The sequence below is a fragment of the Colletotrichum navitas genome (genome assembly GCF_030913465.1).
Source record: "Colletotrichum navitas strain CBS 125086 chromosome Unknown LY79scaffold_3, whole genome shotgun sequence".
Taxonomy (NCBI): domain Eukaryota; kingdom Fungi; phylum Ascomycota; class Sordariomycetes; order Glomerellales; family Glomerellaceae; genus Colletotrichum; species Colletotrichum navitas.
In genome coordinates, this window is record NW_026850549.1 from 780,554 (window position 1) to 806,537 (window position 25,984).

The 25,984-nt window shown below is 55.6% G+C and overlaps 9 protein-coding genes across 9 annotated transcripts; 6 read left to right on the forward strand and 3 right to left on the reverse strand.

Annotated features, from left to right (window-relative positions):
• The first annotated feature begins 142 nt into the window (after positions 1–142).
• On the forward strand, positions 143–1,515 carry LY79DRAFT_536942 (uncharacterized protein). The gene has a single exon (XM_060556637.1). The coding sequence runs from the start codon at positions 604–606 to the stop codon at positions 925–927; it is 324 nt and encodes a 107-aa protein (XP_060419755.1). The 5' UTR covers positions 143–603; the 3' UTR covers positions 928–1,515.
• Positions 1,516–2,038: 523 nt separating this feature from the next.
• Positions 2,039–6,637, forward strand: LY79DRAFT_505249 (uncharacterized protein; the record flags this gene model as incomplete). The annotated part of the gene is made up of 3 exons (XM_060553597.1): positions 2,039–2,847; positions 2,905–5,436; positions 5,488–6,637. 3 exons carry the CDS (start codon positions 2,039–2,041, stop codon positions 6,635–6,637), a joined length of 4,491 nt encoding a protein of 1,496 aa, XP_060419756.1.
• Positions 6,638–6,704: 67 nt separating this feature from the next.
• Positions 6,705–7,751, reverse strand: LY79DRAFT_207985 (uncharacterized protein). The gene has a single exon (XM_060551515.1). The coding sequence runs from the start codon at positions 7,605–7,607 to the stop codon at positions 7,035–7,037; it is 573 nt and encodes a 190-aa protein (XP_060419757.1). The 5' UTR covers positions 7,608–7,751; the 3' UTR covers positions 6,705–7,034.
• Positions 7,752–13,182: 5,431 nt separating this feature from the next.
• LY79DRAFT_208068 (uncharacterized protein) lies at positions 13,183–14,377 on the forward strand. Its single transcript, XM_060551517.1, has one exon. It carries the CDS (start codon positions 13,620–13,622, stop codon positions 14,082–14,084), a length of 465 nt encoding a protein of 154 aa, XP_060419758.1. The 5' UTR covers positions 13,183–13,619; the 3' UTR covers positions 14,085–14,377.
• On the forward strand, positions 14,364–17,263 carry LY79DRAFT_208035 (fork head domain-containing protein). Its single transcript, XM_060551516.1, has 2 exons — positions 14,364–14,574; positions 14,700–17,263. Exon 2 carries the CDS (start codon positions 14,767–14,769, stop codon positions 16,981–16,983), a length of 2,217 nt encoding a protein of 738 aa, XP_060419759.1. The 5' UTR covers positions 14,364–14,574; positions 14,700–14,766; the 3' UTR covers positions 16,984–17,263.
• Positions 17,264–17,679: 416 nt separating this feature from the next.
• On the reverse strand, positions 17,680–19,133 carry LY79DRAFT_536955 (autophagy-related protein). Its single transcript, XM_060556638.1, has 3 exons — positions 18,787–19,133; positions 18,255–18,590; positions 17,680–18,162 (listed from the first exon to the last, which is right to left on the reverse strand). The coding sequence occupies exons 1-3, from the start codon at positions 18,860–18,862 to the stop codon at positions 17,975–17,977; spliced, it is 600 nt and encodes a 199-aa protein (XP_060419760.1). The 5' UTR covers positions 18,863–19,133; the 3' UTR covers positions 17,680–17,974.
• Positions 19,134–19,415: 282 nt separating this feature from the next.
• LY79DRAFT_536959 (peroxin-3) lies at positions 19,416–21,664 on the forward strand. The gene is made up of 3 exons (XM_060556639.1): positions 19,416–19,879; positions 19,970–20,382; positions 20,440–21,664. Exons 1-3 carry the CDS (start codon positions 19,722–19,724, stop codon positions 21,483–21,485), a joined length of 1,617 nt encoding a protein of 538 aa, XP_060419761.1. The 5' UTR covers positions 19,416–19,721; the 3' UTR covers positions 21,486–21,664.
• Positions 21,665–22,030: 366 nt separating this feature from the next.
• On the reverse strand, positions 22,031–22,620 carry LY79DRAFT_505080 (sybindin-like family protein; the record flags this gene model as incomplete). The annotated part of the gene is made up of 2 exons (XM_060553576.1): positions 22,031–22,134; positions 22,221–22,620. The coding sequence occupies 2 exons, from the start codon at positions 22,618–22,620 to the stop codon at positions 22,031–22,033; spliced, it is 504 nt and encodes a 167-aa protein (XP_060419762.1).
• A 992-nt stretch (positions 22,621–23,612) lies between these two features.
• On the forward strand, positions 23,613–25,964 carry LY79DRAFT_665635 (kinase-like domain-containing protein; the record flags this gene model as incomplete). The annotated part of the gene is made up of 7 exons (XM_060563097.1): positions 23,613–23,761; positions 23,878–23,962; positions 24,076–24,225; positions 24,272–24,677; positions 24,725–25,140; positions 25,190–25,327; positions 25,380–25,964. The coding sequence occupies 7 exons, from the start codon at positions 23,613–23,615 to the stop codon at positions 25,962–25,964; spliced, it is 1,929 nt and encodes a 642-aa protein (XP_060419763.1).
• Between the last annotated feature and the right edge of the window lie 20 nt (positions 25,965–25,984).

Consider the following 25,984-nt stretch of genomic DNA (forward strand, 5'->3'; position numbering starts at 1 on the left):
AAGGTTTCGCTTAGCGTTGTCCCGGATCTTCTCGATGTAGGAATATTGTCTTGATGTGGCTTTGCTTGTTTCCAAGATAGGCTAGGGTCTCTTACTTATAATATATAATTTGTGAGATTATACTCCGTACTCTGAACAAAATGCTGCTGGACGGCGACATATCTATCATGTCACTACCCAAGAGTCTACTGACTGCGCATTGGATTTAATTTCTTGACTATCACAATGAAATAATACTCCACTTCGTGTGGACTGATTGGAAGGCTACTGGGGCCTTCAACCGGTTGGACTAAGCTCTATCAAACCTGTGTGGAAAAAAGGGAGAAAGGAAAAGTTACGTCTTAAGAACCAGGAGTTTCTTGAAAGGGGAAGAAACTCATTTCGACTCTTAGCCGATTGATGTGTCGAATATTATGTCACCCAAGTCCTATTCTAGATTGAGTGTCCTACTTTCTAGTTTTGGGGCAAAGTATACTCAATCTCAGGCGCAATGGTTCATCTATCCAAGTGGCCGCAAGAGAACTGCAGCGATACCCGACCGAGAGTGGTATGTAGTTAAGCTTGGCGACTCGAGTCATCTGGTTCACGACAAGGGGGTGTGAAATGAATGTTTGTGCGTTGTTGGGTTTGCGAATATGGGTGACGATGGCGGCTGCTGCGTTCGTTCGATATGTAGGTAACACAAGAACTATTAGTCACTCAGATGCGGTCCAGCACAGAGCCTTGGGACATCAACGGGATTGTGGTCCTCGGTCTGGATTTGGGGTACAGATACTGCCACGCCGTCATCCCCGGACTCAGGGTGCACGCATGGCATCCCGATGCCCGCTCCACAACGGAGCCGGGTGTGGTTGGCTAATTGCCGGCTCGAGGGGCCGGATATTCGGTCAATTCAGATGTATCAGATTCAGATGTACACGACTGTAGAAGTAGAGGACTGGGATGGTTCAGTCCTTAACAAACCACGGCTGTCCAGAGATCCCTGCACATTTGCTGCGTACTTGTAGGCGGATTGCTGATGCACTGGACACTCGCCGTTGTCTCCCTGTCGGCTGAGCCGACGTGTCCAAACTCTCAAGCTGCAGATGCGACACAAAAGTGAGAATATAACATGGGGCAGCGGGTATGCTATCCTGGATCCGAGGCGATTGTTGAGTGAGTAGAGAAGTATTATGCTCAGATGCCGCAGTCAGAGTCGCCTGCCTGCAGAGCCCCGATGCGCTGAATGAGAACCGAGCGTGGCTAGGTAAAGCAAGTACCTAAGAAACTGGCAGTGCGAGGAGGCTGGTATTACTTGGTCGGTTTGGCCCAGATCGGATTGTTGGATTGATGAGAACGTCAACCAGATCATGAAGATGTTGCATCTAATCAAAGACAGACTGAGAAGAGGGCAACAGTATCAGAAACCAGACTGTCAAGTAAGCCATTGAGGGACGAAGGAGGGTTGGTGGTCAAGTGCGCTACAACCTCCAGCTCAGGCGAAGCCTGAGCGAAACGGCGCTGTCGTGAGTTGCAAAACTTTAACAGCCATACCTACCTAGTGCAGCGTGCTTACAGTGTACATGGTACCCTAGGACAGGTGCTCCGCTAAGGACATATGCATGACCTGATGCACATACGCGGTTCCGGTCCATGCAGCGAGCGTCACGTAATGTTCTGCAATGAGGACCCACCGCAATCAAGCCACACACTGGGAGGGCCAGCGGACCCCTGTTCAGTTTGCTGCCAGGTTCCAACTGGGCAACCCCGTCCAAGCCGCTGCCGCACCTTCCTACTGAAACCTCCGTGTCAAGCTGGGCACTCGTGAAGCGCTTCGTCATCAGCGTTGCCATCACTCCGGCACGACATTTATACTATTCTCTTCTCCACAAACAATTCTCCAACTCTTAACCAAGTCGGAAAGCCTTTGGCCATCTTGATCGACGGAGACTCTCCGCTCGTGACGTCCGTCTTCGACTCAATCCCTCCTATCTCCGTCACCTAATCGTCATCAGGAGCCTTCGAGCCCGATCTCCTTTGTGCGCCCAACCTGCCCACCATGTATTCGAACTCGAACGCCTTCCTGGGTGGCAATAGCCAGCGGCCCGGCGCTCAGCAATATGGCAGCTCTTTCGGTATGGGAGGACAGCAGCCGGGGCAGCAGCAGCAGCAGCAGCAGCAGCAACAGCCGAGCCCGTTTGCTCCCCAGCCCACGGGTTTTGGTCAGGCGCCATTGCAACAGCAGTTCACTGGCTACCCGGGGATGCAGCAGCCACAGCAGCAGCCGCAGCAGCAATCTTCTCAACAGCTTCAACCTCAGTTTACCGGATACCCTGGCCAGGCTCAGCCTCAGCAGAGCTTCCAGACCGGTGCCCCCCCGATGCCCTCGATCCCCCCGCAGTTCCAGTCGCAGTTCCAGCAGCAGCTGCAACCTCAGCAGACTGGGTTCCCGGCTCAGCAGCAACAGCAGCAACCTTCACAGACCGGCTTCCAACAGTCTCAGCCAACTGGTTTCCAGCAGCCCCAGCCAACTGGTTTTCAGCAGCCCCAACCGACTGGCTTCCAGCAGCCCCAGCAGACGCCCACTCCGGCGGCTGCACCCATCAAGCCTCAGCCTACGGGCTTCAGCCAGATGGCTGCTTCTTTTCGGACTGGTGGGACACCAAAGCCAGCCGGCAGACGCCCAAAGTCTGCCAACAAGATTCCCAACATCCGGCTGTCCTTCATCACTGCTCCAGACCAGTCCAAGTTCGAGACGCTGTTCAAGTCTGCAGTGGGTGATGGCCCGGGGGCCACCATGTCCGGAGACAAGGCAAGAGACCTGCTGATGCGGTCGCGTCTCGACGGTGACTCTCTTTCGCACATTTGGTAAGTTCTACCTAGTCCATTGAGTTGCGAAAGCCAGTACTCACTGATGACGTACAGGACTTTGTCCGACACGACCCGATCTGGAGAATTACACTTCCCCGAATTTGCTCTCGCAATGTACCTTTGCAACCTGAAGCTCACCGGAAAGGCTCTGCCCTCGAATCTGCCTGAAAACATCAAGAACGAGGTTTCCAGTGTGGTGGACATCATCAACTTCAGCATCACCGAGGATGCTGGCCGAACTACCCCCGGCAGTAATGCCACCGGCGGATCGAGCACCGAACCTAAGATTCACCAACCCCAGCCCCAGGCATCAAACTCCCAGTTACTGCAAGCACAAATGACCGGCTTTCCTGGTCAGCAGCAGCAGCAGCAAGGCTTTGGTCAACCTCAAGGTCTACAACCTCAGCAGACAGGTTTCCCCGGCATAAACTCGCAACCGACGGGGATGAACCCGCAGCCTACGGGATACACAGGACCGCGACCCCCCATGCCTCCGATGCCCACCGGGTATGGCAATAGCCTTACGCCAGGAGGAGGGCCGATGGCTGCGCCCCTGAACGCGCAACCCACGGGCCGGCCTGGCCAGTGGGGTCTCGTGAACACGCCCGCGACCGGTCTTCCCAACATCGATGCTCTGCAGGCTAGAATGATGCCGCAGCAAGGCCGTGAGCAGCAAAATTTCACTACACAGGGCTTGCAGGGCAATGCTGTCATCCCGTGGGCAATTACCAAAGACGAGAAGCAGCGCTATGATGCACTTTTCAAGGCTTGGGACGGCCTTCACAAGGGCTTCATTGGTGGAGATGTTGCCATTGAAATATTCGGGCAGAGCGGTCTCGAAAAGCCCGACCTCGAGCGCGTCTGGACGCTTGCAGACAATGGCAACAAGGGCCGTCTGAACCTTGACGAGTTTGCTGTCGCTATGCATCTGATTTACAGAAAGCTCAACGGCTACCCCCTTCCCAACCAGCTGCCGCCCGAGCTCGTCCCCCCTTCGACAAGAAACATCAATGAATCCATTGGCACCATTAGGTCGATGTTGAGTCAGGAGTCGGAGTTCCGTAACAAGTCTGGCGCCGCCCTGCTTCCCCAAAAGACCGGAGTCAGCTACATGAAGACACATTCCTTGAGGGGCACCCCTGGTGGCTACAGCAGTGGACGTAAGGATGCCACGGTCTTTAAGAACAACGACGAACAGGTGGGCTACAGGTCCAGCGCTCGCCGCCGTGTAGGCAACAACTCGCCTCGACCCGAGTCGCCTGCTTCTACCCCCTACGACGACCTTGGTCTTGAACAGCTGAGGAAGAAAATTCGGGAGAAGGAAGTGCTTCTTGAGGCCATGGATTTTGCTGATGAGAAGAGCCTCGAAGAGGATGATATGCTTGATAGACGCGACCGTCGCGAGGCAGATGAGCTGTACCGTCGTATTCGCCGTATTCAGGACGACATCGATGCGCATCCTGATGCTGCCCTGGCGACGGGAGATTCGGAAGCCGAGAGACGCGCCTTGAAGCGGCAGCTGCAGACCCTTACGGACAAAGTCCCTGAACTGGCTTCCGCGGTTCGCAAGACCGAAAAGGCCATTGCAGATGCAAGACTCGAGCTTTTTAGACTCAAGGACGCAAAGGCTCACCCCAATAGTGCCGCTGCTATCGTTGGGACCGGGCCCGGCGGTGCTGTTACTGAGTCTGACAGGCTCAAGGCCAGGGCCAAGGCTATGATGCAACAGCGCACGGCGGCTCTGACTGGCAAGAAGGTTGAATCCGCCATTGACGACGAGGCTCCCAAGCGCCTGGAGGAAGAGAATCTTCGAGTCAAGACCGAGAAGGAGAACAACGAGAGCATGGTCAAGGATGTCGAAGATTCTGTGCGTGATTTCGCTCGGGGTATTGAAGATAGTCTGAAAGAAGGCACCACGAGCGCTACCAATGAGCACGAGAAGCGCCGCTGGGAAGACGCTCTCGGCGTCGAGGATGAAGTCAGAGATTTCATCTTCGATCTCCAGCGTTCCAGCCGCGCCGCGCGTGTTCGGGCTCAGGACCGACGTCCTACGTCGTCTTCGTCCCGATCACCTGCTGCAGCTGCTCGCGCATCGCCCGCCCCAGCTGCGTCGGCCGCTCGTAATGAGAGCCCTGCTCCTCCGTCGCGCACTAGTACTCCTGGCGGCTCGTACTCGTCGTACAAAACCCCTGAGGAGCGCGCTGCCTTTATCAAACAGCAGGCTGAGCAGCGCATGGCCGAGAGACTCGCCGCCTTGGGCATCAAGGCTCCCACTAAGCCTGGTGAGACGGCTGCTCAAAGAATGGAGCGTGAAAGGGCCGAACGGGCTGCTAAGCTGCGCCAGGCCGAGGAGGAGGATGAGCGACGCGAGGCTGAGCGGCAGGCTCGTCTCGCGGAAGAATCGGGTGCACCGGCACCGGCTGCGAAGAAACCTCCTCCGCCGCCGTCGAGGAAGGCTGCCAAGAGCGACGCCTCTGAGAGAGAGACTGCTCGGAAGGCTGAGGAGGAACAAGCTGCTAAGCAAGCAGAGGAGGAGCGTCTTTCTAGAGAGCATGACGAGCAGCAGCGTGCCACCCAGGAGTTGGAGTAAGTTTTTACGCGCATGCCGTTCACAGCCATATACTGATGATTGTTCAGGGCCAAAGCCAGAGAGCAGCAAGATGACCTGGAGAACGAGCGACATGCTGCAGAGGCTCGGCTCAAGGCGCTTGAGGAGCAAGTCAAGGCAGGCAAGCTCAAGAAGGAAGAAGAGAAGCGCAAGAAGAAGGCAGCCCTTGCCGAGCAAAAGGAGAAGGAGGCTAAGCTTGCAGCCCAGAGAGCCGAGATCGAGGCTGCCCGTCAGCGCGAGCTGGAGCTCCAGCGCCAGCTCGAGGCCATGAACGACGATGACAGCTCGTCAGATGACGAGGACGGCGTTGCTCAGATCACCCCTCAGGCGTCGACCCCTACGCAGGGCGGCAGCCAGATCAGCAGCCAGGAGCTGGAGAAGCAGCCCTCATCGCCGCCTGCAGTCCCGACGGTGATTACTAGCCCCCCTACCGAAAGCGAGAGCCGCAACCCGTACCATCGCATGATCTCTCACTCGTCCGAGTCTACCTCGGGTCCAAGTGAGCCATCCGCGCCTGCCGCAGCTCCAGCACCGGCAGCTGCGCAGTCGACCAACCCCTTCCATCGCATGGCCCAAGAGAGCAAGGCCGCGCCCGCGGCTGCCACGCCTCCGGTGCCTTCCGGTCCGTTCTCTCGCAAGCGTCCTGATGAGGATGATGATTGGGGCACAGATAAGGAGGATGACGAGGATGACTCCGATGACGATGACCGGCCTGGAGGCAGTAGTGCAGCGGCTCTGGCTTCCATCTTGTTCGGCACCATGGGACCGCCCCGGCCGTTGTCTGCTACGGGAGACAAACCATCTTCCAACCCCGTCAGCCCGCGCATCGGCAGTGACGCCTCACCCTCGTCCCCTCCTCCTCCTCCACCTATGCCAGGGACCGGCGCTCCCCCGCCGCCTCCCGGCCCTGCACCTGAGGCGCCATCAGCACCTCCCCCACCGCCCATGCCGGCATCATCCGCCCCAGGTGGCCCCCCTCCGCCCCCGCCCCTGCCTCCGGGCATGGGCGCTCCGCCACCACCGCCTCCCCCGCCACCGGCGGGTGACGCACCTTCAGGCCCGCCGCCAGGGGGCCGGCCGTCAGGCTTGCTCAGCGAGATTCAGATGGGTAAGGCTCTGAAGAAGACACAGACTCGTGACAAAAGCGGTGCCGCTACTGCAGGCCGCGTTTTGGATTAAGTGCTACAAGCCGACACGGACAGACGAGATCGACCGTGTTAGGGGGGAGGAACGGGTCATGTGGGAGGCAGAGTTATGCTTGGGCCTTTTCCTCTTTTTTTTGTTTCTTGTCCTCTTCCACGATTTGTTGGAGGTAAATTCTATTCACGGGTGGCGATGATTGAGAAAGTAGGGGAGGTGTGTGTATGTTCCAGTCCTGTATCAGACCGAAGTTCCCGCTAGTAATGCTGCAAGCCCCAAGTTTTCTTTATCATCCTAGGCCCGTGATCCGTCTGCGAGTCCGTCGTGTCAGACAAAGAATCCGAGCTGGGCAAAAAGGCCGTCGTAGACCCTGAACGTGGTGCAGGTGTGCCGTGGCGCCGATGCCGGGGCCAGTGGCTCAAGTTATTTTCTAGCGCTATTCTATTACCGGCGCCAAGACGCCCATCGCAAGTCTGAGGTGCGTTGCGTTTGTGTGCGGGGCTCGACTACAGCTCTCTCTGTCCTTTTTTCGTATGCAGGTGGGAATGATGCCGCGTCGGTGTTGGCGTTGGTCTACTGAGGGTGAAGGGCGAAGGACGGGGAGCACGAAGGTGAAAGGGGAGGAGAAATGCTTGCTCCCCGGAACGTTGTGGGGAGTCAGACTCTCCTTCTTTTCTTCTTCCCACTCAAATTTTTTCTCGTTTGGCCTCGCGAGTGCGCCAGCGAACGAGCGGATGGCGTTTCTCTTTTCTACTGTGACTTGGGTAGGGACAGGGAGAGAGTCTAGATGGGCGATCTCGCGCATACCTCCGGCCTGTTGGGGGAGGGGAAGGCAGACGGTCGCACAGCCAAGTGACCCCACGAGACGTCTGGCGTTAACATGGCCCGGCTGACAGGCACAACATCGAGCCTGGCAACAAAGATACACAAGCACCTCCTGGTGTTTGTTGACATGAAGTTGAACCAGACCCAGGGGAGGAGGCAAACGGGGCGTGGTCTGGAGGTGCATGAAGTGCGGATGCGATCGGCCCCTTGCTCTGCTGGCTCCGCCGTAGTGTGTATCTTCTTCAAGTACCTGTCTACGACTCTGATGTCTCTGCTGCAATAGCAAGCAGTCGGCATCCCTGGACCGGCTCTCTCCGGAAGCGCTGGTCTTGGTGAGATGTGGTCGAGGCTAAGGTGGGCGCGAGGCTAAAGCTAAGTTGATCATATGGCATAGACTGGCCTAAGGATGTTCTACATATGCACGTCTTTCTCTAGCAGGGCACGGTTACGGATCCAGCGTGAAGCTCAGCTTTCAAGCTCGAACACGGTTGCATTCGCTGAGGAAAGACTGAGACCAAGATGACAGGAGGATGGAGGGGGTGGGTCTACGGGCCCCTCTGGGGGGGAGGAGGAGGTGGTGGAGGAGCAGCATCAAAGTCCTATCTATACCCGCAAAGCTACGTAGGTAGATGCGAGGAACTCGCAACCTTGACAAGATGGATATCCCGCAGCACACGTCGGCAGAGGACATGCTTTGCGGTGCTTCTGTATCCCCCAAGTGCTCTTTTCTTTTAGCAGACACTACGACATGATGAAACAGATGCACGGATATTTCTCGCGGGTAGCGGGAGCGGTTGGCCCATTTGCTACCCTGAGATCCAACTTTACCAGCCTCCAGAATTTCGTTTTCTCTCTTCGTTTATTCGAGGAAACAGCGGTGGCAGACTTTTCTGCTTGGTGAGCTACGCTCAATGTCTCGGTCCTGAGAGTCTGTGTGCCTGCGTGCTGGAAGGGCCGATGGGGTCCGGTGCGGTCGTTTGGGAGGGGGAGGGTCCCGAAATTTCTTTCAAAGTATTCGTAAGCGTGCGATATTCCTGGAGACTTTTTAGTCTGAACGAAGTGTGCTTTTGGAGGTCTACCTAGCCTCGTTAGCCAAGGTTTTTGTTTTTTTTAGAAGGAGACGGAAACTAAGCGAGCTCGAGAGAGGTGCCATGCGAGAGGAATGCCACGGATTGACCAATGGACCCTGTAGATGGACTGGAAATCGAATATTGGTTGATATCTCACGTTTGCTTTTTGCCCTCGTAAATGGGATCCTTCCGAACAGAAGATTGCGAGACAGGAGGCGAAGGACCCATACGCTAGCCCGGCTTCCGTACGTATATGCAAACTTAGTTCGGCAGGAGACCAAGGCAGGCAGTGGGAAAGAAGCAAATGAGATGGCAGATGCGTTGTCCCATTGTTGGGAAGACGGGAATGGGAACCATGAAGCATGGTGGCATTGGGCATCCAACACGGCCAGCTTGTGGTCATCAATGCTTCTTTCTAGGGTGGTGAGGATCACAGTCTCAAAGGATGATCGGTAAACGGACGGACGGCGATATTGCGCATGTGCTCAAGACGGCCAAAGCTTGGTTGACTGCCTTGGCGCCTAGCCTTATTCCAGAACGACAGCCGGTCGGGCTATCAGGCGGCACGGTACCCCTTACATGTGGACTCCATTTGGGAAATGATAAGGTAAGGCAAGGCCACCAGGCCGGGTCACAGCCCGCCTGGTGCTCCGTGATACTGCGCTAAGGAAGAGAGACGACAAAGCCGTCGAGGCAGACATGTAGGATGGAGATGGGATGGGAATGGCCCGTCAATGGCAACAAGGCCGGCACTTCGGGTGGGTATACCAAAAGCAGCGCTATTAATATCAGTAAAACAGGGATACACGCTCCGGGGAGGGGGCAGCAAAAAAAGAGTGATAGCCTGGGAAAGGAAGAGAATGGGGCATGGGAGCATCGAAAGGTGAGAGGATGAAGAGGGGTACGGTACCGTATCCTCTGACTTAACTGAAAAACCGCACAGACCGCAGGCTGCTGAAAAGGGGCTGGCGTGGTGGCAGAAACAGGGATCTAGATGTGGCAAATACAGGGAGTCATTTACGTCAGCAGTAAGTTAGGCGGCAAGGGTTAGGGTTACATGGGTGGGTGTGTGTAGAAATAGATTGACCGCTTTCTATAAGGGGTCTAGCGTATGGTCTATGCGGTTTTTCAGTTAAGTCAGAGGATACGGTAGCAGCGTGATGCAATGAATGGCACGCGGGTTGGGTGGCCCGCGGTCGTTTGTGCATTGCGAGTTCCATTTGATGGATGAGTTGGCAGTCGGTCAAGCCGGGGGGGACAAGATGGTGCAGGGAGATATGGGGAGAGAATAACGAGGATTCGTCACTCTCTGGTTCCTCGTTGTCTTGAAATTTTCCCATTAATTGCTGCGTATTGGCAGGGAAGCGAAAGGGAAGACTTGATCGGAAGCGGATTCCGTGGCACGATCTCGATGATGGATGGGGCAGACTTTTGATGATGAATTTTTTATTTTCTTTATGAAAAATTATACTCGGCCCAAGAACCAAGCAAGGCAAAGAGAATAACAGAAAATGCCAAAAACGGGCAAGAGGGTTGAGCTAGATGCGCTGTCAATGATGTGCGAGATGGGATATCTCCCGGAGGAAAGATTTGCATCTCATGCGAAGATCAACCGACAGGGAGTGATTACTGGGCTGAACCCTGGGACGAGGTGGGAAAGGCACCTGACGGCTCCTCCCCGTTTGTGAACGCAATGCGCATAATTGGAAGGGGGGATTCACGAAATTCACATGGGAGAGGACATCTGCCAGGTACGGCACGCACCCGACGACTGAGAGGAGGAGGAAGGATGCCCAGGTGAGCTCAAGAGAAGAAAGGGAAGCTGGTCCCCAGAACCCTGTCCGACTGCCTGCCTAATTGTCCCTAGGCCGTGCCTACATAGTACCTACCTAAATGCATAGGTAGCACAACCCTGCAAGACTGGGCGAAAAGTCGCATTTGTGAGTTACACGCATTCACACTTGCAGCAGGTACGTAGCGCCCAAACCGGGAAGTGGCTTCAAGACCGCCGTGGAGCTCATGGGAGGAACAGTCAAGAACTTGGGAGTTGGTCCCAATTCTTGTTGAAACACTGTCAGCCGATGGGGAGCCAATGGGACGGTTTGGAGTGGAAACGGTTTGATTGGGGATCGTGAGCTGGGGCCGCGACCGGGCACGGGCGACGACACGAGGTTCCTGTTCTGGAAGCAGCAAGAAACATGTGCAAAGGGATTGACGGTCAGGAAGGGATGATGTCACAGATCAGTGTGGCCAGGGCGGTTCCGCTCCTGGTATCTTCGCATCGTCGGATGGGGTCGCTCGCTTCTGTAGTCCGAGTGTCTCGAGTGTTAAAGCATCGAAGCACGTAGGGTAATACTAACTTCGCACCTTTGATGGTTGAAGCCAGCAGGCTCACATGCATCATGACTAGTGTCAGATGCCTCTCAACGGAGGTGGTCCGGTGGTCTCCGGTGCCTGGCAGGAGGATGGAGCGTTGATGATGGGATAATGCTGTCTCGACTTGTGAGACCATTTCCCCGTACCTGACGGTTGCTGGCCTTTCTAGACCCCAAGGTTTCGGGCCAAGTGGCCAGAGGAGAGACATATGTCGTAGCAAACGCGTCGTCCCAGTACACCTGGTGCTTGTGAGACGGAAACTTGCCTTCCGTTTGGCATTTGCAGAAAGGAGTTTAAGAGGGTTCCAGAGCCTCAATCCCTAATGGCCAATGGACCGCCCCGTTTACTTGTGATTGCTAGACATGTATGATGAGGGTCGAAGGCCATCTGAAGATGGCATGCTTATTTGTCAGGACTCACTTTCCAACGGCGAGGGAAGGACCACCATAGGATTCTAGCCTCTCAAACGTATGTATGTATACCCGTGCAGTTGCTGTTAATCTATTCAGAGCAGTGCCGATAACTCCAGGCTTCCCTGCATTAAGGCTCGAGCCTCCAGTCGGCTCTTTTTCCCCCTTTCTCCGCCCCTCCTCCTTCCCCTCTTGCGACTTGGATTTGAATGGCACCATCCGTGGGTAGAGTTCCCAGCAAAACCAGGTTCTAGAAGTTGGTTCTGCTGGGACACCCCTACCCCCTTAAGCAGCGGGGATGACGGGTCAATGAGCGAGTGTGAAAATGATGCACCGGCACTTGCGGCCACGTAGGAATGCTCCTCAGGTCCGAGCTGGCCATACTCACGGCCTGGCTGGCAGAGACTCCCGCCGTCTTTTTCAGCAGAGCACGGGAACGAAAGATGAGCAGGATCGGAATGGACGAGCGCAATCGCCGCCCGTCTTATATCATCGGCAGAGTTAAACGACGGTCACATACATTCCGTACCTGACGATCTGGCCAGCTCAAGATGGGATCTTGACTCTTTGGGGAGGTGGTCTCAGTCTCACTACGGGGATAATCGTCGCGAGACAATTCCTTCTTCCAGTGCTAGACGAGAGGGGGGGTAAAAATTAATAAGGGACCGAAAGTTTTACTGAACTGCGTCGTCCGACAAGAAAGAAAAAAGAAAAAGGTTGAGACGAAAGGAGATCGGGCTCTCTGTTCAGCCTTCCAGCGGTTATTCGTGACTCCCCCATATGCGAATTGGTTAGGAGAACCCGGCTTTCATCGGACGGACCACGATAGCCAGTCAGGGAGGGCCTGCTATCGCTGCGCGGTGGGTTGATTGGTGAAAAGAGCACGCGTTGTTGTCCTTTCCCGAACTGGCGAAACGCGTCATTTACGCGCCGACTTCATTCTATTTCGTCTTCCTCAAGCTCTCGACCCAATCAACACCAGCATCAGCACTGTACGCACAAGGCCATCATGGGAAGACTAGGTAGACGAGGTGATGCCACACACAGATGGAAATCTCGTCGCAGAGCGAGACATTGGCCTCTTTCCCGCCCGCTAGCCAGTCAGCCAAGCCGGCCTACAGGCAACGCACACAACAGCTTTCGCTTGACGAAATTTCGCCTCTCAGATAGGAAAGCCCAGTACTGCTACGGCTGCTGATCGGCCGAATGACGGCAGGTGGGCGCTTAGCCGTGCAACCCACCACCGTGACCGAACTAACACCACGCCATGCCCAGAAGAAGCAAGGTCTGATTTTATCGTGTCCCTTTTTTTGAGACCTTGGGGCTACTACCAACTGGAGTCGGTTCCGCTCGGCGTTCTTTGACATCCGGTGGTTTCTTGACGGACTTGAACGAACGGCCGCCACAACGAAGATGAGACAAGAAGGAAATACCGTGTAAGGAATTGCTATCATGGCTTGAATCATTCGCCTGCATCGTCCACAGATATCCTCCCGGCAGAGCCCTGCATGCAACGCAATCCATTACCCGCCGGGCTGCATTCACAATCTCCAGCTGCCACATTCAGCAATCATCCTTGGGGTGTCCTTGAGTAGGGGACCTTGAAGGGGCGTAACCGGTGCGCTTTGGCATTGTGTAATGACTGGAGCGGATAGAACAGACGGCGCACACAATGTCTCTGTTTGGAAGGAAATAGGGCAAAAGAGGAGACCGACCTATGAAGCTCGCGCGGCCCACTACGGACTCTCGCATGAACCGCAAAACCTGCTTGCATACAATACGTGCATAGCCAGTAGTGTAGGTAGGTAAGTAAGTAGGCAGCCTTCCTGACCTGTCGCCCGGTATTGCCCATTCACATTTCGTACAATTGTCGTCACCTCTTTGGGCCTCCCACACGTGTGGTATATCCTTCCCTCTTGCTCCTCCTCTGCCGGACGTGATTCGCACGCACAATCGAACCCCCCCTCTCTCTCCACTGGCCCCTGCCTGCTGACAGGATTGCTCCCTGGAGAGAGAGCATTGACTCTTTCGAGCTTCTCTTTTCTGACCTCGACCTGAAATGGATGGAGTCGGAAGCCTGTTGGACACCCACTCGCTCCGCCCTGCTATAGGCCTCAACTGACCGAGCTGGCTGGCTGGCCGGCCGTTTCTTTCCACTACGCGGCCCAAGCAGACGCGCAGAGACGAACGCAAATCCTCCGCGCCTGACAGAAACCAACGGCCCAGGGCACCGACCCCAGATACGGGACGGATACCGGTAGTGTGTGTGTGTATGTGTGTGTGTGTGTGCTGCGCATCGCGCCTCGTTCATCCGTTCGTCCCTCCCTCTCTGATCTCGTTATGGTCACAGTCTCCCGTGCTCGGCCGACAATCCAAACGTCATTCCCTCGAACTTTTTTTATTTTTCGTTCGGGACGGCGTGTTCCATCAAACGCTCGACGCTCCCTCGTTCGCCTCCCTTCGACCCCATCTCTCTCTCACTCTCTCTCTCTCTGTCTTTTCCGCGTCTGCGTCCGCGCTTCCCATCATCGCGTATCCATCCATCTATCCCCCATCTCACAGACTCACCCCAGTCATCCGTGCATGGTATGCCATTGCACCCCCGGGCAATATCAAGCGCATTCACGCACACCACACACCATTACACTCCCTGCATCTACGGAGGTCGTCTACGCTGCACACCCCTGCTGCCACCTTCGGCGTACCCTAGCCTGGTCAGTCGTGTCACAGCCCACGCTCCTCTCGTCCAATCGCCCATTCCTCCCGAGCTCCAGAGGCTCCACCCGGCATCTCTGGGCTTGCTGAGCTGGCCGCCCACCTCTTCAAAGACATCCCGGTCCTCTCCACTCGCCTTGGCTGAAATCAATCCATCTTCTGCCGCCGATTCCCACGCTACCACTATTTTGCTACTTCGCTACTTCCACTACTTTACTTGCTCCTCCTCACTGCCTGTTGCCGCTCGCTCGCCTATTACATCTTGTCTACCCTCTCTCTCCCTCGCGTGGTATCGTGCCTGATATCCCCTCTTTTCTTTTCATCCTTCCGCTGCCATAAGCCATATTTCACTCACACGCTCACAAACACAACGCGCACATACCATCACCCACGCTCGGCATCTGAAGGCATTGCGTCCTATTAATTCAGTCGATTCACGAAACAAATCCGCCACCGCTCGGCCTATCGCGTCACCTCGGTCAAAATTGCCATTCGTCGCTGTACTTGGAATTTGACCGCCAAAAAAGCCCCCTTGCATTCACGACCCACAAGTCATTTCCAGAGTCTAGACCCGACCAAGGTGAGCCTTGATTCTCCTCACTTGTTCTCCTCCCTTCAGTTAGGTCAAATGAATCAAGACCACTCCATCAACTACTTATCTAACCTGTCGCCTTATGGATCGTTAACATGTCCTCGTGTCTACAGCCTGCTGCTTGCCGCAAACGTCATTAACGCTTGCTGCAAACGATCTTGACCAGCTTAACCGGCCGACATGGCCAAACCAACACGGCACGCCGGTTCCCATGAACCGTTGCAAATTTACCAAGACGACCTCTTTGAGAACTCGACTGCGATGGTCAACCACGCGCCCATGCCTGCCGTTACCAAGCCCCCAAGACGACCACTCGGCGCAACAAGCAACAACAACGTCGTTCTCAACCCTCCCATGCTCGCCTCTGACAGACACTCGCCCTTGAAGGCATTGTCGGGCAACTCAAAATCACCCTTCCTTCCGCTCAAGTCGCAAGGTAGTAAACTCAACATGGTGCCAATGGCACCTCCATCAACCAACTCCCAGAGCACCGACTCGCTACACAAGAAGCCCTACCTATCCAAGTTCAAAACCGTCGCGCAAAAGCCGCCTTCTGTGGATCTCGCCGCCGGCTTTGGGAAGGAAAACGTCCACCCGCAACTATACCCTGCGCCACCGACGATCAACTTCGACCAGTTCTATATGCACAAGGGCCCGGGCAAGCGCACACTGATGGAAGCTGCCCCGATCAAGGAATCGAGGCCGCTGAAGAAAGTCAAGGCCGACGAGTCGGGCCTGCCCCCACACGATTCCTTTCCCCCAATTGTCGACGACGGAACGAAACCGGGACATAGCTACGCGACTTTGATTGGAATGGCCATCCTACGATCGCCACAACGGCGTCTGACCCTCGCCCAGATATATAAGTGGATTTCCGACACCTACTCGTTCTACAAGGCGGAGGAATCGGGTTGGCAGAACAGCATTCGTCACAACCTTAGCCTTCACAAGGCCTTCATCAAGGTAGAGCGACCCAAGGACGACCCAGGCAAGGGCAACTACTGGACTATTCAGGAAGGCATGGAACAGCAGTTCATGAAGGACAAGCCAGCAAGGAAAACCGCGACGACCGCCGAGAACGTGCCCGTTATGTCGACCCGCATGGAACCCTCGAGACCAGCCAACGTGCCTATCCAAGAGCCGACCCTTCCGCCTCCTGCACCGATTAAGCATGCAACGCTGCCGCCGTTGCCTACTTCGCAGGCTACAGTCGCTGTCGAATTCTCATCCGACGCTACCATTCCTGTCTCGGACTCGGCCGCACCTGATGACGGACAGGACAAGCTGGATCACGAATGCTCACCTCTGCCTCCTACAATGCACTCTTCACCGCCAATCCCACGACACATGGAGCCCCGCAGTCGTACTCCTCCTCCGCCTGGACGTGGCCCTGCATCTTCGATTACAAGATCGCACAAGAGAAAATTTGCGTCCATGGACGACAGCGGTTACATCTCATCCCTCGAGTCGTCCGCTGTGCGCCCGCAGAAGACTGGCATTCTCACCTCCGAAGCTGACCGTCCACGGAAGCGCAATCGCGCAGGCAGGGCCGAGGACGAGATTGCTCGCTTGCGCGCATCGTCTTACGATAGCCCTAGCAAGGGTCGGTCCTACAACGCATTTGCCCCGCCGTCCTCGTCGCCGCTCCGCCAACAGGGTCAGATGCTGCCACCGCTCACACCAGCCATGAAGCTGAAGCCGCCCACGAAGGCCCCGCCGTCTGCATCGCCCAACACTAACCTGCGCATGCACCGTGAAAATGTCCGTCAGATGCTCCAGTCTCCCATACGCAAAATGGCCGGGACTGGCGATGGCAATGCGCCATGGAGCCCGGCCTTCAACTTGGACGAGAGCGTCTACAACTACAACCTCATGACCACTAATGATTTCGATATCTTCCAAGACATGGATAATGACTTCTTCGACGGCTTACCGCAAGATTCGCCCTCCAAGAAATCTAGCGGAAAACGGCCTCGTCCTGAGCGCACGCACTCAGCTAATGCCTTGGCCGACACGAACGACTCTGGCAATGGCAACAAGTCGGTGCTTTCAACGCCCTTCTTGAAGGCCCCCGCGCAATCCAACGCCTTGTGGGAGACCCCCAGCAAGGTTTTCGACGGGCTTTCCTCGCCCATCAAGGCCAACGACGGTGCGTCGCAATGGAGATTCCCTTCGCCGACCAAGATTTCCAACTCCTTCTACGAGGTGGCGGCGGAGGGTGACTGGCCCTCTTTCTCCTTCGACACAACCGATTTCCTGGCGGAAGAGGCTACCGAATATTCGGGCCTCGATATCCTGCAAGGCTTCGAAAAGATCGGCTCTGGCTCGCAACCCAAGTCTTCGGGTTCCAAGTCTGGCAAGCCTGCATTTGGACGGAGTTACACCTCGCAATTTTAATCTCATCTCACAATGAGACCTTTGAGTCTCATTGGCGCTGAGACATGACGACCGTTATGATGTATGAACGCACTTCACTGGCATGACGTCTCCGATGCTCAGGCATTCGCGCGATTGTTTCGGGCCACACGATAATGGAGCGGGAACCAAAAAACACTTTGGGCTGATTTGGCTTTAAAGGCTAATGTCTGATACGGGCTTTGAGGCTTTCACAATTCTCTTGTCCATGATTGTTTGCTTATGATAATGAACAAAGCAGCGCACATATTATCTGGCTTTTTGGCGGCGAGGAACATCATTTTGGGGGGAAAGCAAGGAGACATTGGGTTCTGCCTTTTTTTCTTTCTCTCCTTTTGCCCCGTCCACTCGGACTCGGGATCACTTTCTCTTGCTATGGGTATGGCAGGAACTTGCTTTTTCGGTTGGGTTAGAACGGCCCTTTGGTTGTATTGTGTGTAGGACAACACGGGCTCAGTGTGCAGCTGCAGCCGGATACGCTTCTCTGCTGCTTGCTGAAGATGTTGGTAGTGATCATCAATTCTAGTTTGGAACAAGCACTATGCAGATGCTGGAACCTGTGGGACGATTGAGTTCGCCATCTTGCCCGATAAACCTACCACGGCGATATCTTATGTTCTTCTACGTCAGAGACCGGTATATGCTCTGTCCAGTTCTCCACGTTAGGCTTTTTCTGTACATACATATACGTCAAGATGTGTGTATGTTCGTTAACTTAAAAACGGGTATCGAATTGGAATGCTCTCTAGATAACAATTGCCCAAGATTGCCTATGCCTTAGTGTAAATATTTCGCCCTGTCCCAAAAGTAACGCCAAGTGTTCGCCCTTTCCTACATATCCTTGCCGAGACGTGTCAGTGTTAATCATTGTCACATTAGAAAATGCATTCATAACCATCTCCCCTTGCAAAGGTCCCTGCCGATATCATGAAATCTCGTATCTCAGAGGCCCCGGTCAAGTCTCAATTTTCCGTCAGTATATACCCATCCTCGTGGCCCATCCGGACTCCTTTTGGTTAATGTTGATCTGGTAGGGAAAGGGGTTCGACCCCTGCGTCGTTATCGGAGGGATATGGTCCTTGTGGGCATTGACGAAGGTGATGACCTTCATGACGGTCGTCATCAGGGTCTGTTCCATGGCCTTGCGGACTTTTGCGCGCTCTGTCGTACCGCCAAAGTCTATCAGTTTCTATCTTCCCCCTCTGAGGAAAGTGTGTCCGGAAATGACACGGGAACGTGTAGGGAGCACATACCAGTCTCGGTCCGTGGCTCGGCGACGGTGACCTTGACGGTCCAGCACTCCCAGCAGACCTCCTCGTCGCCGCGCATGAGCCAGGTCTTGCGGCGCTTCTTCTCGAAGAACTGGACGTTGAGCTGGCCGCGCCCTCCCCCGCCGCCGCCCGAGCCTGTCGATGTTGATGATGAAGACCGCTCGGCGTCGAGCTGGCGGACTAGAGCGGTAGCACGCTGCTCGATCATTGTCTCGAGCTCGACGTCGTCGACGTAGGGAAGCGTCAAGTCGAGGACCTCGCGGGTGTAGGGGACGACGGCAGGGAAGAAGCGGTGGAAGAAGATGGTGTGAAGGATTCCTATAGAGTTAGTGTTAGTTTCCAGCTAATCGCAACAGTCGCGTCCGAATGTCGGGGCATGTGGAAGGAGATTGAAAGCGGTCAGCGTGGTGTTTAAGGTGCAGAAGGTTGCTCGTTCGTGAGCGATATGACGTCTAGCAGGGCTGCCGCTGCGGGCTGCAGGAAGGGAGAAGTGACATGTAAGAAAACAGTCTACCTTTGACCACATCGCGGACGGACGCTGGGTCAGCGAAGGCGTCCAGGATAAATTCGGGAGGGGTCTGCTGCTGCATCGTGTCTGGTGAGCGGCGTTATGCGTTATATGTGGTTTTTGTAACGGTAGTGGTCGTTGGACAATGCGGCTGGCGTGAGGCGTAGGGATGATAGCCGCAACTCAAGTAAGCAGTGACGACCGGCCTCTCTGATAGTGATAAGGAAGTGAGTGTCGTATACTGAGGGGCAAAGCTCAGCCTAGCGCAGATGCGCCGCACCGATAAGGGGGGGGTAGGCGGAGAAGGGAGGGGGAGGGGGCATGTCCCAGGAAGGAGAGGAGGGGGATTAGAGGCAGGGGATAGATGGGGGGTTCACCCGAGCTGGGTCCCGAGGAGAAGAGCGTCTGCCTGTGATGCCGTGTAGGAGTAGCGGCGGGCAGTGGCCGGTTGTCGGTACGTTGTTGTAGGTACCTTGGATGACATTGTTACTTTGAGGGGCGGTTCAGCCACAGCTGTTAGGGGCTCCAATAGGTCCACGATCATGAATTAAATAGCATGACGCGGTACGCAAGTGTGGCTGGGCCGAGGTAATCACGGTTCACGACTCACAAAGCAGCAGCAAGGACCAGCAGCTCTCAACTGCCCCCCAAAAGTTACTACTTGCCGACAAGCCTCCCCGGCGCTCACCCAGAACAGCCAATCTCGGGTGCATTGGGAGAATAGAGAAATCTCAGTCCTCTTCAAGCCAAATTCTCGCCCTCTTGTTATTTAAAATCTTGTTTTACTAAGTCAATCAAATTATCATCGATTCATCAGCCTTCATCTCTTCTGCTCCCTGGCTACCGTTCAATTTCGTTCTACAGTCTCTTAGTACTTACTCCCAACCCCAACTCGGGCGACGCCTCAAACATTCTGTCGCCACGTCGCATATCAGATTACCATGTTGGAAGCGACTCGGCAATGGTTCCGCAAGAATAGGACGCCTCTCGCCATCGGCGTCGGGGTCGTCGGCGCCGGCTATGTCGTGACGCAGTATGTTCTGGGCAAGGTTAACGATGCGCGGGAGCGCATGGGCAGCGACCGCATCGCGAAGGAGAAGTGAGCTTCTTTTCACGTCCATCCATCCTGAATTCCATTTGGTTCTCTATGAAAACCCATCGGGCTAACAATAAATCGCGATGGGAGCAGCCTCCGCCGTCGATTCGAGCAGAACCAGGAAGACTGCACCTTCACCGTCCTCGCCCTCCTCCCCTCAGCGACGACCAACATCCTAGAGGCCATGAATACGGAGAATATCACGTATGAAATACAGAAGATGAAGGGACAAACAAAGAGTCTCAAGGCCGGCGAGAACGTCGCCCCCCCGAGCATTGCTGATACTACCATGACCGAGGACGACGGCAGGAGCATGGTCAGTAGCAGCGTACAGAGCGAGAGTGGTGTGCATGCGAGTATAGTGACGGTGCCGAACGCGATGTCAGCTGCGCCCACGGAAAGAGCCGAGGGTAGTGCGCCGCAGGATGGTGGCGCTGCGGCTGCGGCGGCGGCACAGAAGAACAAGAAGTCCAAGAGGCAATTATGGGCCGATTTAACCATAAGCTGTGAGTAAAAGGCAATGCACCCGACACGTATTAGGGAGATGCTGACCACGAGCGTAGCCATTACGAGAGCATTCACACTGCTGTATACCCTCGCACTGCTGACAATGCTCACGAGGGTTCAGCTCAACCTCCTCGGCCGCCGCAGCTACCTGTCGAGCGTGATATCACTGGCTACCGGCACCGCGCAGGCGACTATCAGCCTCGAAAACAACGACGATGATGGCCTCAACCAGCCCTACGGCAACGACTTTGAGACAAACCGCCGTTACTTGACCTTCAGCTGGTGGCTCCTCAACGAAGGGTGGAAGGAGCTCGGCCAGCGCGTCGAGGCCGCCGTCCGCCAAGTCTTTGGCCAACTCAGCCCGCGCGATCTGCTCAGCTTCGAGCAGTTCTCGGAGCTAACGCTCGCGGTGCGCAAGATTGTTGAGGGCGCCACCCCCGAGGAGCGCAGGGCGGCGAAGTGGCTGCCCTACCTCCTCCCACCACGTGACCGCGAGGACTATGTCCTGCGTGAGTCGGGCATCCTCGAGGAGAGCATTGTGGTCCTGTCTGAAAGTACAACGTCGCAGTCGCCGGCGTCGTCACCCGCCGTGAGGAGGCTCCTCGATGAGACATCTGATCTCATCGAGTCCCCTTCTTTCACGCACGTGCTCACCCTCATATTAGACGCAGGCTTCTCCCTGCTCGTGGACAAGAAGCTCGCATCGGCAGCATTCGGCAAGCCCGACCTGGCGCAGTCCGAGCCGCGCACGTCGCAGGTTGTTCTGCTACCCAAGATCCTCTCAGTGCTCACGCGGCAGGCGCACGTCATTGGGAACGGCATGCCCAACGAGTACCTCCAGGAGATGGAGCAGGTGCGCGACCTCGAGGGGTTCGCAGCCGTGGTGTACTCTAGCAACTGGGAGAACGAGATCCACGACGATGAGGGTGGTATCATGACCAGCGCCGTGGACGTGAGGGCCAGCCAGGGTACCACGACCGCCATCAATATACCCAGCCAGACACAGGGGACAACGCAGGGAACTGGGGAGGAGAGCGTAGTCATGGTGAATCCGGCTACAAGCTTCGAGAGTGCATGGGACCGGGCCGTTGACACGAAATAGGGATAAGCCCAAGCTTTTCAGGAATACAGCTCCCGCTTCGAATATGATTTTGATACATGAGTTGAGCACACGACCAAGTTTTAATGAGTATCATGGATACGATGGCGCGAATGGATGGACGAAGCTGGGTACGGGAATTATGAGGTATCATTTGTATAATTCTATGGCAAGAGATAGATGGTTCATCTGGAATCTGTACCAATACTAACGGGGTATGGCCTAGAACAAGAAGCGGCAGCTCCGCTCTTTTCTTTCAGTCTATCCCGTCTGACGGCTTCGGCCTGAGAGCTGTACCCCTATTGTAACGAGGCTCCCACCGACCTTGGTTTTCGGCTCTATTTTCGGCCCACACGCCCCCTGAGCTTGGACCTGAGCTCGATATCTAGGCCCTCTGCGGCTTCGCCCTTCGCACACAAGCTTGTCGCCAGGGCGAATTGAACAATAGCCCGTCAGGATACCCGGCTGGTTTGAGGTCTAGTCATGGGACCACGTGTCGCCTTTCGTTGTGTTGTTTGTTTTTGCTACTCCATGGCGATGGGTCTCCATCACATCAGGCCCCTCACGAACTGGTCTAGACCCAGCTCGAACAGCTCGTTCTTCACGCCCTCGCCGCCCTTATGCTCGGCCGGCGCCAAAGGGTTCTTGACAACTACAAAAGACACATGTTAGCAAATGCCCCCATATCGGGCCCTTGTTGATATCGAGCCCCTTTCCCTTGGATGAATGGAGACCTACCATATTCGACCCAGAGGTTAATGTAGATCTGATGCAGCACGTTGCGCATGCTCAGGGTGGCCGTGTCGGTGAGCATGACGAAGCGCAGGTTCGAGGGTGTCTCGTAGTAGTGCAGCTTGTAGGTCGAGGTGCGGTAGCTGATGAAGGCGTCGTCGTCGCCGCCGAGCTTGCGGACCATGTTGCGCAGCGAGAAGACGGTACCGAAGATGAGCTTGGCGTCGTCCTTTGCCGAGTTGACCTGGCTCCGGCGCAGCTGCTGCGACGGCGGGCCGCCAGAGCTAGGCGTTGTGCCCGTGACAGGGAGGAGCGTTTGAGATGCCGGTCGCTCGGCAGGGAGCCACATTTTTGTGTAGATGCATTCCGTGTGCCGGTCGAAGATGTAGAAGGAGTAGACGACCATCGTGGGTGGGATGGGGCGGCGAGGCGGTGCGCCTAGATGGGGTTGGATGTCGGTGTGAAGAGAGGGGAGGCCGAGAGAATTAAGGGCGCATGCCGTTTGGAGGGGTGTATGGTCGTCTGCAATGTATGTCGAGGGATATGTCGAGGGATATGTCGTCAACTTGGGTCGTCGTGGCCGTTGTCAGTGTGTCTGCTTGTTGTTGGAGCTGCTGGTTATCACGGGTCTGGGAACATGCACAGTCGCAAGGAGTCTCGGCAGGTAGCTCGGGCCAGCCGAAGTGGTGGTGGCCCCAGCCCGAAAAGCGGCTACCGTTGCGTTTGGCTTTGGGAGGTACGACTGCGACCCTGGAGCTATAGCTGGTCCGGCTGCGTACAGGGGGCCTATGGCGGGGCCCTGTTCTTCTGGGTTGGCTGCCTTACGGTGGAGCTCTCATGGATTCACTCACCACCACCCCGGACGGAACGTAATCCTTCGGCGCGCAGAGGAGGGGGGGATGGGTTTGCGCTGGCCCTACGGGAATGGACAGTTAGTCCAAAGACGGTGATGCAGTGAGTGGAGGGACCTGCAAGCTACAATGCGCCCAATGATAAAGGCCGGAGACGCTGAGATTTGAGAAACGTACGCGGTCAGGCATGGACAAGATGGATAACACGGAACCTCAGGGCGCTGAAACTGGGGACTCGATCCTGGGAAAACCTGACGTCGGGGCTGAACGGGTGGTGACACCAACGCAGCTGGAAGCAAGAAACGCCTATTTTATTTTCATACTTCTGTCGCACATGTCCATCTCTTCCTCCTCTAGGTCTTAAGGCTCTTGCTTTGCTTGATTTGTCTACCCTCAAACGTTGTTGAATTTCGCTCTCGGTTTCTCACACTTCGAATCCATCAATCCACCTTTGGCAGAGGTAGCTTCGATAGTTCCCACCCCCACCTCTCCACGTCACGTCGAGCTCGATTTTCTTTCCCCTCCATCTACACCTGCGCAGGCAACGATGACGGACTCCGGCAAACCTCTAAGCCCTCCGACGACGGCCATGGCCTCGACGTTCATCGCGGCCCCCGACATGCCATCACCTACCATTGCCGTAGGGTTCCATGGCGAAGGGTCTGCCGGGACTCGACCGCCGCTCGCTACCCACAGGTACGTCTGTCGTTCAGGTTACTCTCTATGCCATGCGCTGCAACTTGCACTGCCTCCCCCGCACTCCACCACCTCGCAGCAAAAACATCTAACATTCCGTCGCAAACTCGGTGCAGATCCGACTCGACGGCCCAGCAAACAAAGTTTCAAAGCCCCTTGCGGCACCATCGGCGAACGCCCTCGGCCCATCGTGAAGTCAAGGTGCGTCTGCCACGAACTTGTCCCGACAACCTCGCTGCGCTGTGTGATTCGTGGCGGGGGGCGGGGTAGTTACGATGACATGCGCCGGACATCCAAGAACTCACCAATGCCAGGAAACGCTCAATGCCGTGACGCAATACGATACCGAGGATCACGATGGCTCGAGCCGCCACCGAATTAACCAGTACCTTATCAAAGAGGAAATTGGTCGAGGGTCCTATGGTGCCGTTCACCTCGCGACTGACCAGTTTGGCAATGAATACGTATGAGCTCCTGGTCACAACCAAGATTCCCACTCACCTCTTGTAGGCCGTCAAGGAGTTCTCCAAGGTCCGTCTGCGTAAACGCGCCCAGTCCAACATCCTTCGACAGGGTGCTCGTAGGCCACAGCGCTTCGCCCACCGTGTAAGCCTTAACGCGCCTCTCTCGCCGCACTTTGGCGACTTTGGTCGGGAGAGCAAAGCTGGCCGGAACGACAATGACGCCCTCTTCTTCATCAGGGAGGAGATCGCTATCATGAAGAAGCTGAACCACCAAAACTTGGTTCAGTTGATCGAGGTGCTCGACGACCCAGAAGAGGATTCCTTGTACATGGTTCTCGAGATGTGCAAGAAAGGGGTCGTCATGAAGGTCGGCCTCACCGAGAAAGCAGAGCCATATGGCGAAGATCTGTGCCGTTACTGGTTTCGGGACTTGATCCTAGGCATCGAGTACCGTGAGTTGTCCCCTGGTGCGTCCTCGGCCGAGCTGACACCGCCCTAGTACACGAGCAAGGCATCATCCACCGCGATATCAAACCGGACAATCTTCTCCTCACAGAAGATGATGTTCTGAAAATCGTAGACTTTGGTGTCTCGGAGATGTTCGAGAAGCCTGGCGAGGGTATGAAGACGGCCAAGTCTGCCGGATCCCCCGCCTTTCTGGCCCCAGAGCTCTGCATACTCAGGCATGGTGATGTCGATGGCAGGGCCGCTGATATCTGGTCTATGGGCGTGTCGCTGTACTGTTTGCGCTATGGCAAGCTCCCTTTCGAACAGGACGGCGTGCTCGAGATGTACGAAGCCATAAAGACAGAATCCCCTGTCCTTCCAGAGGACGAAAACCCCGACTTCGTAGACCTGATGAACAGCATTCTAGAGAAGGATCCTCAGAAGCGAATTCGGATGTCTGAGTTGCGGGTGGGTGCAAACGCTGCTCTATACTTTCGATGTTTCTGACGGTTCGTAGGAACACCCATGGGTGACAAAAAAGGGGACTGACCCCTTACTGTCCAAGGAAGACAACTGCTCAGTCATTGTGGAGCTCCCAAACGAGCTTGAATTAAGCCGCGCCTTTACGCGGAAAATGAACCATCTCCTTTGTGTTGTACGTAAGCTTCCAGAAGTCGAGATGGGAGAGGACTGACCACAATTTTCAGATGAAAGCAATTCACAAATTCAAGGGAATCCTCTCCAGACAAAGGCAGAATTCGAAATCGTCGAGGGACGGGTACTCTACCCCTTCTACCCCATCGGTTGATCCTGTTCGAGAAGACGCGCAGAAGAAGGACATTGAGGCCCTGATTGCCAAGCGCCGCGAATACTTGACGCAGAAAGGGGTCCCACTCGCCAACGACAGGCCGGAATCGGAGCCGCTTATTCTCGGTATCGGCGTTGGTGCGCGGGATGAATTCAACGAGGACGAGCCCTCTGCCGGTGACGTAGCCGAGTCGCCGACTAACGTTGACTTCAACATCTACGACAAGGCCTACGAGGCCGAGGTGGAGCGCATCATGAAGAAGCCGACGCGTCATCCAACCATGTACTTGACGCGCTTCGTCAGGGACCGGGAGCATTACAAGGAGGTGGCCGACGTCGTGGAGGGGAGTTCTCGAGGCGTTACGCCAGCGGGCACGCCGAGGGCTGACAGCCACTTAACCGCGTCGAAAGGACGGTTCGCAGACTTGGTTTCTAGCATGACGGGTGGTTCAAAGTCGGCGGCTGGCGAGGATGAGAGGTCCTGAGACTGCAACTATATACGTGT